This window comes from Sparus aurata, chromosome 4 (assembly GCF_900880675.1).
Source record: "Sparus aurata chromosome 4, fSpaAur1.1, whole genome shotgun sequence".
NCBI classification, from domain to species: domain Eukaryota; kingdom Metazoa; phylum Chordata; class Actinopteri; order Spariformes; family Sparidae; genus Sparus; species Sparus aurata.
In genome coordinates, this window is record NC_044190.1 from 36,674,728 (window position 1) to 36,687,054 (window position 12,327).

Below are 12,327 nucleotides of genomic sequence, written 5' to 3' on the forward strand. Positions count from 1 at the left end.
TATCTAACCTGTCGGCTGATCATACAGGAAAATAACAATAATTGCTGTTGCTTTAAAACTGCTGTCAACGGCAGCGCAGCAGTAGTTTAGAAATAATGCGCGTCTGAAAACGGTCTGACAAGTTATCAGTTGCTCAAAAGTGCAAATTCATATGATCAAATGTGTCCACGATATCCTGAACTTATTGAAATCAGATGTTCAAATTCAACAAAAGATTCCCTGTTTTCGACCGGAGGACATAAAACCAGCAGCGAGCGACCACCACTGTGCTCAGGTGCTTTATCAATTAGATATAATACAATAAACCCCCGAAAAGCCGGAGGTATTTCTTAAACAGATGTTCAGGAGTGTGTTTAAGCGCTGTTCAAGATGGGTGTCAAGTAATCCAGACTCGACCTCAAACATTTACCTGAGGTTATTTAATCTTCACATCTGCATTGGCCGTAAGTCAAGACGAGAGCTGAAAACACACATCTGTTTGACAGGATATTAATTTGGACGGCGGCCGTTTCCGTCGGCGTTCTCGGTGAAATCACGCTTTCAGGAGGTGTTGTGACTGTTGCCGGGATACGTCAGGTGAGTGAGGTCAGAGAGCGTCTGTGCGAGGGAACATCGATCAGCGAGCTCTCGCTGACAGGTGACACACTGCAGAGCTTACATCACCACACGCCTCGGATAGGGAAAGGTCAAAGGTCGGGCGGCTGAAGATGTATCTGACAGCGGGAATGTGATTGATTGTGATTGTGTGTGTTTCACCGTGTTTCACTTTTTAGGTTTGCATCCTGACACAGTTTGTTCTACCTTTTATTTTTGTATCGACTCTCGTGGGTAGCTGTGAGGAGGAACGTGCTCGTCTCTCTGTTGGTTGGTCAGGTAGCCCAACACTAGTCCACATGTTTACTGCAGTGCCACCATTTATTACACTCTTTATCACTATCATGTAACACATTCATGCCCCCCTCAGGATGAATTGTACTGTAATAACGAGTCAATCAATCGTCATCAGGTCAAGATATCAAATGATTTCCAGCTAAACGAATGATTTCCAACAGCCTCAGCTTAACTAATAACCTGGTAAATATCACCTGGTAAGCATTAGCATGCCACTGTTAGGGCGCTATAAAAGCTCACAGCTAGCATGCTAATGTTAGCATTCAATACAGTTAAAAGCTGTATTTTTGCTTATACATGGTTGTCGTTACTGCGCTACTACTATATATTTTGTCATTGCTGCCGTTAGCGTCGTCGTCATTTTAGCTAACTTCCTGTCTGAGCACACAGGACCGCCTCCGTCATGACTGGATAAAGTGGGGAGCACTACCAGAAAATGTCTTAATAGTAATCTATTTATTTATTATTTTAATAAAAAGATATATCACTTACAGGAGCGTTCATTTGTTTGTTTGTTGCTTTGCTTGGTTTATATTTTTAGGGGGTTTAAAATTAGCACAAAGGCTAAGTTGTGTTTTTTATGAGAAAGCAGTTACCTGTAATTTAGTCTAAAAGAGAATATTACATACATATATTTATACATATTAATGCACATAATGTACATACAACATACCCTCGTCGAAAGGTTCCCACTCGTACAGTCGGCCCATGAAAGGCTGGTTGTTGTACGAGGAGCACTGAACAGCCCTGATGTGTCTGCTGGATGGATGACAGGCCTGAGGATGGACCATAAACAAACACACACACATACATTTATTTTCCACAGAGACAAAGAGTCCAGCAGGTAAATCCTTCAGCGGGCGCACATGTGACAAACGTCACGCACCGTAGAGATTGATTGACTGCCGTGTTCCTTCTCTGTTTTAACAGTGTGCTTTGGAGCGCAGGCTTTTCTTGCCAAAAGCAGTAAGATTCCAGTATTTATGAAGGCTCTCCGGTGAAACTCGACCTCCCCGACTTCTCTATATATCTCCTTTGTCTAAACAAGACCTGGGTCTGCTTTACTTCACTTAAATATCAGTGTCATCACACATCAGAGACAATATACAGAACGAGACACTGTTTAAATTTATTTTAATGCACAGGACGGATTCCATAACCCCTCGGATCAGATAAGCAAAGACCATCCGCACGTTGGTGCATTACAGCCGACGTTTAACCGGTGACGGCTGCTCATCTAATAGCTCCACTGATTTTTCCTCTTACCTGCTGCTTTTTATCCATCCAGAGTGTTTTGGTGTGAGCTGTCAAGTTTTAGAGATATCGGCCTGGTGGTGTCTGCCTTCTCTCCGCTATAATGGAACTAGATGGCACTCGGCTTGCGGTGCTCAAAGCTCGGGCTGGTATGTTATTCTAGAAGCCTTTTTTTTGTCTTAACACAAGCAAAACAATCAATAAATCAAACACTCTGACAACTAAAAGAAAAGAAGTTTCTACAGTCATCTCATGCACTCTATTCTACGATGTAATTTCACGGTTTTGCTTCTACGAAAGTCGGCTTCAAAGCCTGGCGCTCATCCTGGGGGCTTGCAGCAGACGCACACTTTCTTCTGCATGGTGATGTGGCCGGCAGGTGTAGAAAGAAATCTATCCATCCATATTCAAGAGAAGGCAGACATCTCTACGGCTGATATCTGCAAAACTCAGCAGCTCACACCTAAACAATCGAGATGGATGAACGGCACTGTGCGTAAGAGAGAAAAATATGCATTCGCTTTTGAGGTGAACTGTCCCTTTAAGTTGGATTTTTGCAGTTCCAGGTCACTTTAATAGTGAAGGGACACATCCCTAACTCCACTAACTCAAGAAGAATAAGTTAAATATGAGAATAATATCAGAAGGTGCAGGTTTGCTCACATTACTGTTGCAGATGCGGTAGCGAACATGCTCTCCTGTGCAAAAGGAAGCAGGCAGGGGGTCGTAGGGTCTCTCCTGGTGCTGCTGGGGTCCGTACGTCTGGACGCCTGGTTGTACTTCCTGCTGGACCGGGGCCTGGTTGGGCGAACCAGGCTGGTAGAGGGGGGCCCAGACTTGGTTATTTTGGGGCTGCTGCGCTCTGGGCTTCACATAGGGACTGCCGTAGCGATGGAGGTTGTTGGAGGGGTCAAGGTCGTTCGACCTGTGGCCGCCGTGGCCTCTAGTGGTGTGGTGGCGGGCATCGGCCTCAGCAGAGCGTCTCTGTCTGTGGGGGCGAGCCGTCCCAGAGCCCTGACCTGTATCCGTCTGCAGTGGGGCGACATAAGGAGCCCTCCCGTAGCCGTACCTCCCCGGGACGATGTGAGTCACCCTCCTGAGACAGATCAACAGAAATCATCCGTCATATTTTGGATCTGACAAGACTAATCATGTCCCTTCATCCCTGCTACGGCTATTGAGAGGCGTCCAGATCTCAGTAGCAGGATTCTGGGAGTTTTTGTCGTTATTTTGGCTCTTTAGATTCCAACTCAAACAACCCCCCATTACTCAGCTGACAGTGCTATTTGTTTAAAGGCGAGCACAACAGGAAGGAGGTCACAAAGCTGCCAAGCACAAGCCGAGCCTTTGACTCCATCCATAAAAGACGAGCTTTCCACCGAAGGGCAGTCAGACGGCCCGCAGCGATGGCTCCGCGGCGTCACTGTCAGTCCGGGCTGCTCAGCATGCAGCACAGACGAACAGGCAGATCTGCAGATCTCAACAAAGACAAGAGCTGCAAGACCGACAGAAGTCTGACCATCGTGACGATCTAATGACAAAGATGACTTCCGAGAGATAAAGTTAGTTTGATAAATAGTTCTTATTCGTGCAGCACCTTGTGTTGAAAGGTAGATGACCAGATAAAGGAAAAGCCTCCAGATCTCTCTCTACAGATATTTCATCATTTAGAGGTGCAGTATGTGAGGGTGTGAACTGTAAACATTCAAAAGTGAACTCAAATAATAAGCAGAATGTGAAGAAATAAGTCCTGACGTTATGAATTCTGTGTAGGCTTTTGTGTTGCAGTGATATCTACTGAAGTTAGCATGCTAACCAGCTAGCCCTGTCCTGTCCTGGTCCAAGGCTCCTAGCTACACGGCTCACTGAGCCGATGAGCTAAAAGCAGCTACAGATACCAGAATTTAGCTTTACTTTACTGTAATGATACGCTCTGTCTGACAGGTATGAATTTGATATTTAGTGCAGTGATGGTGGTGACAAGTGCTGTCTTAAACATACAGGAGCTTTATCTGCATTTGTTGTGTTTCTTCATTCATTTATCTCAGGTCTACATACAAAAAAATCAAGGCCTTGTAAATATTCCTGGAGTAAGAACAGTGATTTCAACACCTCAGTTCGTTTTGTAGTTAAAAATCAATCCCTGTGCCGTGCACTCACCTGCGTCCACCCGGCCGGGTCTGCTTCTCCTCCCTCAGCGTTCCCCGGCTGCTGCTGTTGGACGCCCTGCCCACGTCACGGTGCAGAGGAACAGTTGGCCGCAGGGCTGAAATGACAAGCCCCGGCTGCTGAGGGTGAACACCAGCTCTTCTGGAGGGGTACTGTGATGGGGTGTAAACAGGCAGGCAGGGCCTGCTCTGCTCCTGTACTCCTCTTCCACAGGTCCTGGAGCAGGTCGACCAGGCCCCCCAGGCGCCCCAGGAGCCCTGCATCTCTCCATGCTCTGCCCTGAACTCCTGCTGGGGCTCTGCCCTCTGAGTGACCTGTATGGAGACGAAACAACCGCGATTAGCGGCACCACGAAGCGTGATAGCGCCATTCAAAGTTATTGCTAAGGAGTGATGGAACGCTTCCATCAGTGAGACTTTATTCTCCTCAGATCACGGATCAAGTCAGTGACCTCATCTCATCAACATGACTATCCGGCCCCTCTGCCTCCCTCCGCTGTCCATGAAACAGACCTCTGTTCACGCTCATAAAGCCCTGATTTGGCCGATTAGTGGGTGTCTGTTAGTGGCCTATTCCCCATTGGCTACCTGCAGTTCCCACTGTTGACTCTATCCCTCTGAGCGTCTCTGCCAGGGACGTATTAGCAGTGATCGCTGCACTCTCTTTCTGAGGAACCTGCCAGGAGAAGCCCTGTGCCAAGCCGGCTTTATCCGTGAAGCCGCGTGGAAATCCTGCTCTTTAAGGAGCACTTTGTCTCCATTCACAGCAGCCTCTCTGGGCAAACACATGGCCGTAGTAAAAGCTCAGCTCAGTCTTTGACTTTTAGCGAATGGAAAGAGAATACAGAAGCAGTGGGGAGAGTTGGCAGGAAGTTCCCCTCCTGTCACTCAGCCTGTGCGGCTATTCAGAGAGACCTCGGATCCCCCCACCACCACCACCACCTCCTCCACCCTGCTTCAGCCTTTGTAACTCAACGCCACTGTCATCTCCAGGGTCAGCCACGGGTCACACAGCTCAACACATGGCGCTGACATGCACAGACCCCCTCAAAACCTGACTGGATAGATGGTCCGTCAGTCATCTTCACTCACAAAAGTGCAGCCACTCGTTCTCTCCGTGTGGCTGTAGAGGTCAAGAGGTGGTTAGCTGACAGCTGACATAAGCCCTCCCTGCTCCGCTGCAATCAACAGAACTTTTCACTTCTCTCACTTCAAGTTAACAGATTAGCACCCCGCTCATGTTCCCCCCTGGGAACACTCTCACTGTTTACACACACTGTGACAAGAGAAGAAGAAGCAGGAGTGAAAGTTTATCACTCGAGATGGCATCTGGCTGTGGTAACGAGACGCGATCATGCATCCCATCTTCCACTCGCCGGTGCCAACCCTGCGATTAGAATAACAGATAAAAACAACAAGGAGAAAAATCCCGTGGAAATGTTCGAGGGGGGGGGGGTTTGCCACCGTGTCAAACAGATCGCACGTGTTAGAACACAGATTTTATTTTCCAGTTGCACCACCTGCTGCTCACCTTCCTGTGGTCTGCTGTGTGCTGGCAGTCCAGGAGGTCTGAGAGGAGCGACAGCAGGAGGACAGACGCTCTGGAGGAGACGGACACAAGTCGTTACTGTCAGTTTTACCTCAGCGGCTGCTTCTGATGATCGTTTTCGTCTTAATCCACAAGTGGTTTGATTAAGATTAGTCAGAGAAGTTCACCCAAAATTCAAATGTATTCATTATCTACCTGCCGCCATGTTGATTCATAACTGCAGAAAAAACATGAAAAGGCTCCACAGAGCTCGTCCGGCATGAAATATGTCTCCAGAAGCTTTTTGTTATTTACACCCTTAATGTTCATTTGAGCTGGTGCACAGACTTCAGACAGGTTGCGTGCTAACTCTTTCAGCTGAGCAGCTACAGTGAAGATTTAAACTTTAAACTGGTGTAAATAACGTCATTTAAAATCATTTTAGCACATCTTTCTTAAGGAGTTTGACTGCATGTCGAGGGTGTAAATATTGTCTGTTTAAATCAATCCGGGATCTCTTGGGATTTGGAAAGAGGAGCTACATGGAGCTAGTTTTGTTATGATTTAAAATAAGTCCTCATCCGCTTCGGTTGTTTAGGAGAAAGCTGCAAAGCTGTTTTGCTGCGAAGCCCCAGAAATGTTTCCTGGACAACGAAACTTCATCCGACTTTCCGTCAGCTTGAGAGTGAGATAATGACCGAATTTGCATTTTGGGGGTGAACTTATCCTTTAATGGTCGACGACTAATCGATTAGTTGACTGATCGTGGCAGCTCGTCATTAGGACCACAACCAAGAGCACACAAAGAACTGTGATGCTGATAAAACCTCTCTCATCTTAACAGTTTGATAATCAGAGAATGAAACATTTACATGAAAAACAGAAACACAGACAAAAAAAAAGCAAGACAGAAACTTTTAAAGAATCACATCATCCCGGGACATTACCTGAACATCCAGACGCAGGCTCCCCACATGGCTGCTGGATCCTTTAAGTCGGACACTTAAGTGAAAGTAGAGAAGTTGACATTAGAATACACCTGAGTGCCGCTGACATTTCCAACACAAATGCTGTTGTCCAGAGGCACTGGAGTGTCAAAACCCAGAGATACTCTGTCTGATCACCGTCCATCTCCAGAACAGAGTCCACTCTCACGCTGCTAACTAAAGAAACTTGCTGATTACTTTTCTTGATAGATCATTAATTGTCAATAAAAGCCAAAGATGAGGTTTTGTTTTGTCTCCAACTCAGATATATTCAGTTTTCTGTCACAGAAGAGTAAAGAAACCAGGAAATATTCACATTAAAGAAGCTGGAAATGTTCAGAAAACCCCTTTAAACATTCGTCAAACTGATCAGTCGATTATCAGTATAGTTCCCAGTTGATAAATAATCAATTGATCGCTCAAAATATAAATGATATGACATCACTGTCAGCTGTGTGTCAACATCCCCACACTTTTATTAGGCTCTACATCCCTCCAGACACTGACAAAGGGGAAAAACTTAAAACTTAATGACTCCAGCTCAACACTTGACCGCATGAGTTGACCTCTCTGACCTCTGGCTCCTAATAAAGGAGCCCCCCTGCTGACAAAACTGCCATTAGACAGCAGGTCTGAGGTCTGAGGGTCCAGTCAGGGGGGGGGACTTTCACCCCCAGACCTGACAACTCAGACCTGCTTCTGCACCTTGTCTAAATTAAGCTCATTGGAGCAGACAGGATGAGCTGAGTCCTGCGCACCAGGAGCAGAACACACGATGGAAATGAATATCATTATTATTAACATTACGACTTAATAATCAATAATCAATATCATGCTGACTTACCTGGAGGTCACTGCTGGTGAAGTACTTGCTACCTCACTGAACTTTCTGACCTGTGTATCCAGCTACTGTGCGGCGTTCACTGACTCTTCTCCAGGCGCAGGTATCCTCATGGTCGAAACATGAATCCAGGTAGAAACTGCAGAGTTTCCCTCCACAGACTTTGTGTTAATCCATTCGAGGCGGTAAATCCTTCAACCCCCCCGCCGGCCGGCCGCCCCGCCAGAGTTGTGAATCAGATCCAGGCGCAGCAGACACTCCGCACATCGGTCCTCATGGTGACTCCGTTCTACTTTTACGCACAAAGACAAGAGAATGACAGAAAGCTGGAAAAGAGACGCGGCGGGTAGAAAACGACCTCTGCGGCGCCCCCTGCCGCAACACACACACTCTCTCTCCTCTGTGTGTGTGTGTGTGTGTGTGTGTGTGTGTCGTGGTGGTATAAAGGTGTGTGTCTCCTCCTTCTCCTTCTCGGTGAGAGCGCGCTGTGAGGAAGACAGGATAGAGAGAGAGAGAGAGAGAGAGAGAGAGAGAGAGAGAGAGAGAGAGGCTCTCTGCCACTGAAGTGTCCACACTGCAGCCACAGGCAGTGAATGATCTCATGTACCAACAGAAGTGAAGCCAAAGCTCGAAGCTGCAGCACCTGGAGCCTCCTGAGACATCAGCTGAGTTCACCCAGTATCTGCTCTGTAAAAGGTTTAAAGGAGAAGTTCACCCAAACAGGGAAATTCAGTCGTTATCTGCTCACTCTCAGGCTGATCGATGGAAAGTCAGGAGAAGTTTTGTAGCCCACAAAACATTTTCTGGAGCTTCGCAGTAAAACAGGGTCGCAGCGTTCTCCTCGACAACTGAAGCAGATGGGGACTTGTTTTAAAACGTAAGAATACAACAAAAAAATAAACATGAATTAGCTCCATGTAGCTCCTCTTCCGAATCTCTGGAAGCCCTGAGACCCCAAATTGATTTGAACGTATGATATTTACACCTGCACCTACACCGGAAGAGGTGCATACAGGTATTATAAAGGTTTCAGCATTAAATAACGTCTTTTCCGAACAGATTTGGGATCTCGGAGACCTACTGCTTGTGACTTGAATTGACAAGCTGTATGGAGCCATATTTTCCAGTGTTTTTAGTCGTTTGTTCACATTCTGCTTCAATTATTGAGGACGACGCTGCAACACTGTTTTGCTGTGAAGCTCCAGAAAATGTTTCGCGGACCACGAAACTTACTGAACTCGCTGAACTCTCCATCAATATCAGGTGAGTAGATAATAACTGAATTTTCATTTTTGGCTGAACTGCTCCTTTAATAGAAGGCGGCAAGGAGGGAAGTAAAGCTATTTTGTGTTTTATGAGCATTAACTTTAAAAGAGACATGCTGTTACTTCTGATCAGGCTTGGCGGGTAATTTAATACATGTAACAGGATTACGTGACGCGGATACCGCAAAAAAGGTAACTGTACTGTAAAGTAACAGAACAAAATATGTAATTAGATTACAGTAAGGAAGAGGCTTGCTAACAGGATTACAAATTCAAAATAAAGAAGGGATACACTAATCTGTAACCACCACAAATATGTATTCAGAACAAAAGTCATCTTGTTAGTATTTTATTAGTCTTTAGTTGTATTTGTTTGGTATTGAGGTAATCCAAAAGTTAAGGAAAGTAATCAAGTTACATTATTTGAATACTGTCCCAACCCTCCCAACCCTGCTTCTGATGAGTCACACTCTCAAACACAGTTCATACGTAAAATCAGCAACATAAACTCTACAGTGTATTAAAATAAATAACTAAATACTTTATCCAAATCTCAAAATAAATATATTCCCTCTTACTCCTGTTGGATCATGCAGAAGACAAAAGACACTTTTAGTTCTGTGAGTTTCTGAGCAATACTCTGCTTAAAGAGCAACTAAACCCCCAAACCACTTTTTTCTGCTGAAAACCAATGTATTTGGGTATGAAGTAGTGTTGCTGAGTGATTCTGGTCCAACTCTTGACATTTTAGTCAAAGTATTTCAATTTGGCGTATTTTGTAGTAAAAATGTAAGTGTGACTGCCCTCTATGGGTTGAAACCCGGTTATTACAATCGAATTTTCCTATTGGCTGAGATGGAGGCAGATGACGTTTTGGAGGCAGCTTTCGTCACGGTCCACCACGGTTAGCTCCGCCCCCTCCTATAAAAGCTAGCACCTGCTGATCTGGAATCTGTGGCGAGTAGGTTGGACTGAGAGAATTGCGAATAGAGAGGCATAGTGATTATTGAGTAGGTAGTTAGCATAGCATAGATTGTTTTTGGGAGATTTTAGTTATTACGTGTGTTAGTTTATAGTATTTAGTACTTATTTAGCAATTTTAGATTAGTTAGCTTGTTTACTTTTTGTATTCTAGTAGTTACCGTGGTCCAGAGCCGTATCAGCCGTATCAGAGTCTCCGGTTGGAGACTCTGGAGGCGACAAGTCCTCCACCTCAAAGGACCTCTCTGTGGCGAAAGTGTCCGCGCTACTGTCAGAGTCACTCATGATCAGATAGCTAGCTAGCATAAATGTCGATGTTTGTGTTTATGATTTTTTTTTTTCTGCGCGTGTGAGTGTGGTGACGGTTAGGGGGGAGGGGGGAGGGGGGAACCGGAGAGTACTCCTGGAGCCCCGCCCATAATCAAGGCATTTTTTGAATTTCCAGCTTAGAGCACGTCATCCAAAACTGAGGGGTTTAGTTGACATTAACGTAAAAAAACAAAAATCCTTCAAACATGCCGGTGGAGAGACATCCAACCTTTTCCCTGCGTTCAGCTCAGATCTGCTGGATTGTCTTCTCACCGATATGAAAACTACCAGCGAGATGCGGAGACATTCACAGAGATCCACAGACGACTGCAGGGAATCACCGCGATCAATCATTCATTCATTAAGAGGAAGCATGTCAGCCAAGCTCAGCCACGACTTGCTGTTCAAAAACAAAAACATAAATCAGATCAGCCAAAAGACTTTTTATCTAATAGAAAACAGTTCAAACAGAAGCTTCTTTATTTAGAAGCGACGTCCTGACGTTTCTGCACACACTCACACAGCCGGCAGCAGTGGAGTGGAGTTAAAAATGTCTCCGGGACAAAAAATCACTGACATTCACTTGCTCATTTATTCATAAACTAAAAAAAAAAAAAAAGCAGTCGACGGAACAAAACAGAGCTATTCATGGTCCGGTGGTTTACACCGCACTATGTGACACACAGTGCGCAGCTCATTGCAGCCATTGTCTGTAAACACGCTGGCCTGGCAGTGACTTCAGCGTGCAGACAAACATTTACATCTGAAAGCTATAATATTACAATGCGTCTACAAATGTACAAATACTGACACGCTGCACCAACAAGTCCCACCACTCATCCTCTCCATCAGCAGGGGAGAGGAGATGGTCCTGATGTTGACCCCACTGACATCCTCACTGCTGCACAGATATCGACGCTGCTCAGGAATTTGCCTTTAACCCCCCCGATGTTTCCAAACCCTTCACGGTGCAAAACAAGCCTCTAATTAAAGCGCTGTTAATGAGCGAGTGTTCCAGAGGACCCACTGAAGCCAGAGGGGAGTCACTGCTGACGTGCACTGGAAAAAACAGATATATTCATCAACGCTCAAATTTTGCACAATCCAGTATTTGTATAAATAAACAAATGGGTTAATATAACTGAATTTATTTGCATTTAAAATGTTTTGGTTGTGGCTCCACTGAGTTACCAGATAAAACACCTCCAAACAAACTGAGACGACGGCTTCAGGCGGTTATTTTCTGCAGTGCGGGGCTCACAATAAACAATGCGCTCGGTTCATTCCAGGAGAATCTAATAGTCGGTCCTGTGAGGTGGAACGAATTGGCAGCCTCGTCTCCAGACTATACAAGTGTATCAGAGCGTCTCCCGGGCACATCAACACTGCAGCCTCCTAACCAGCACTTAGGTTTATTGCTTGTCATTCACCCAAAACACAAATTGTGGAGATAACATTGCCTGAATGTAGTCTTTTGTTGAGTCCATATTACTGCAATGATGCTGCTGTGGCTTTACCCACTCTGTTTAGTATTACCGTAACCTCCTCCATGAGGACGGAATTACTATAACAACAGTTCAACAGGCAAAACTATAAAACTTACAGCTGGAGGAGACAAGTTCAGGCATGATCTCAAAAAGTACTCGAGGAAATGTAGGAAAGGTACACAAGGCAGAGTACTGAGAGGAAGACACAAGGCCGAGTACTGAGAGGAAGACATAAGGCAGAGTACTGAGAGGAAGACACAAGGCTGAGTACTAAGAGGAAGACACAAGGCAGAGTACTGAGAGGAAGACACAAGGCCGAGTACTGAGAGGAAGACACAAGGCCGAGTACTGAGAGGAAGACACAAGGCCGAGTACTGAGAGGAAGACACAAGGCAGAGTACTGAGAGGAAGACACAAGGCAGAGTACTGAGAGGAAGACACAAGGCTGAGTACTGAGAGGAAGACACAAGGCCGAGTACTGAGAGGAAGACACAAGGCCGAGTACTGAGAGGAAGACACAAGGCAGAGTACTGAGAGGAAGACACAAGGCCGAGTACTGAGAGGAAGACACAAGGCCGAGTACTGAGAGGAAGACACAAGGCAGAGTACTGAGAGGA

At 45.7% G+C, this 12,327-nt stretch overlaps 1 protein-coding gene across 1 annotated transcript in view; it reads right to left on the minus strand.

The window, feature by feature from the left end:
- Positions 1-8,143, minus strand: part of thsd4 (thrombospondin type 1 domain containing 4) — a 53,819-nt gene extending 45,676 nt beyond the window's left edge. Inside the window, exons 1-6 of the mRNA XM_030413295.1 lie at positions 7,672-8,143; positions 6,789-6,843; positions 5,845-5,914; positions 4,306-4,628; positions 2,809-3,241; positions 1,565-1,667 (exon numbers count right to left, since the gene is read on the minus strand). Of these exons, the coding sequence (XP_030269155.1) occupies positions 1,565-1,667; positions 2,809-3,241; positions 4,306-4,628; positions 5,845-5,914; positions 6,789-6,817 (958 nt within the window). The 5' untranslated portion in view covers positions 6,818-6,843; positions 7,672-8,143. The remainder of the gene's footprint in view (positions 1-1,564; positions 1,668-2,808; positions 3,242-4,305; positions 4,629-5,844; positions 5,915-6,788; positions 6,844-7,671) is intronic.
- Positions 8,144-12,327: the final 4,184 nt, after the last annotated feature.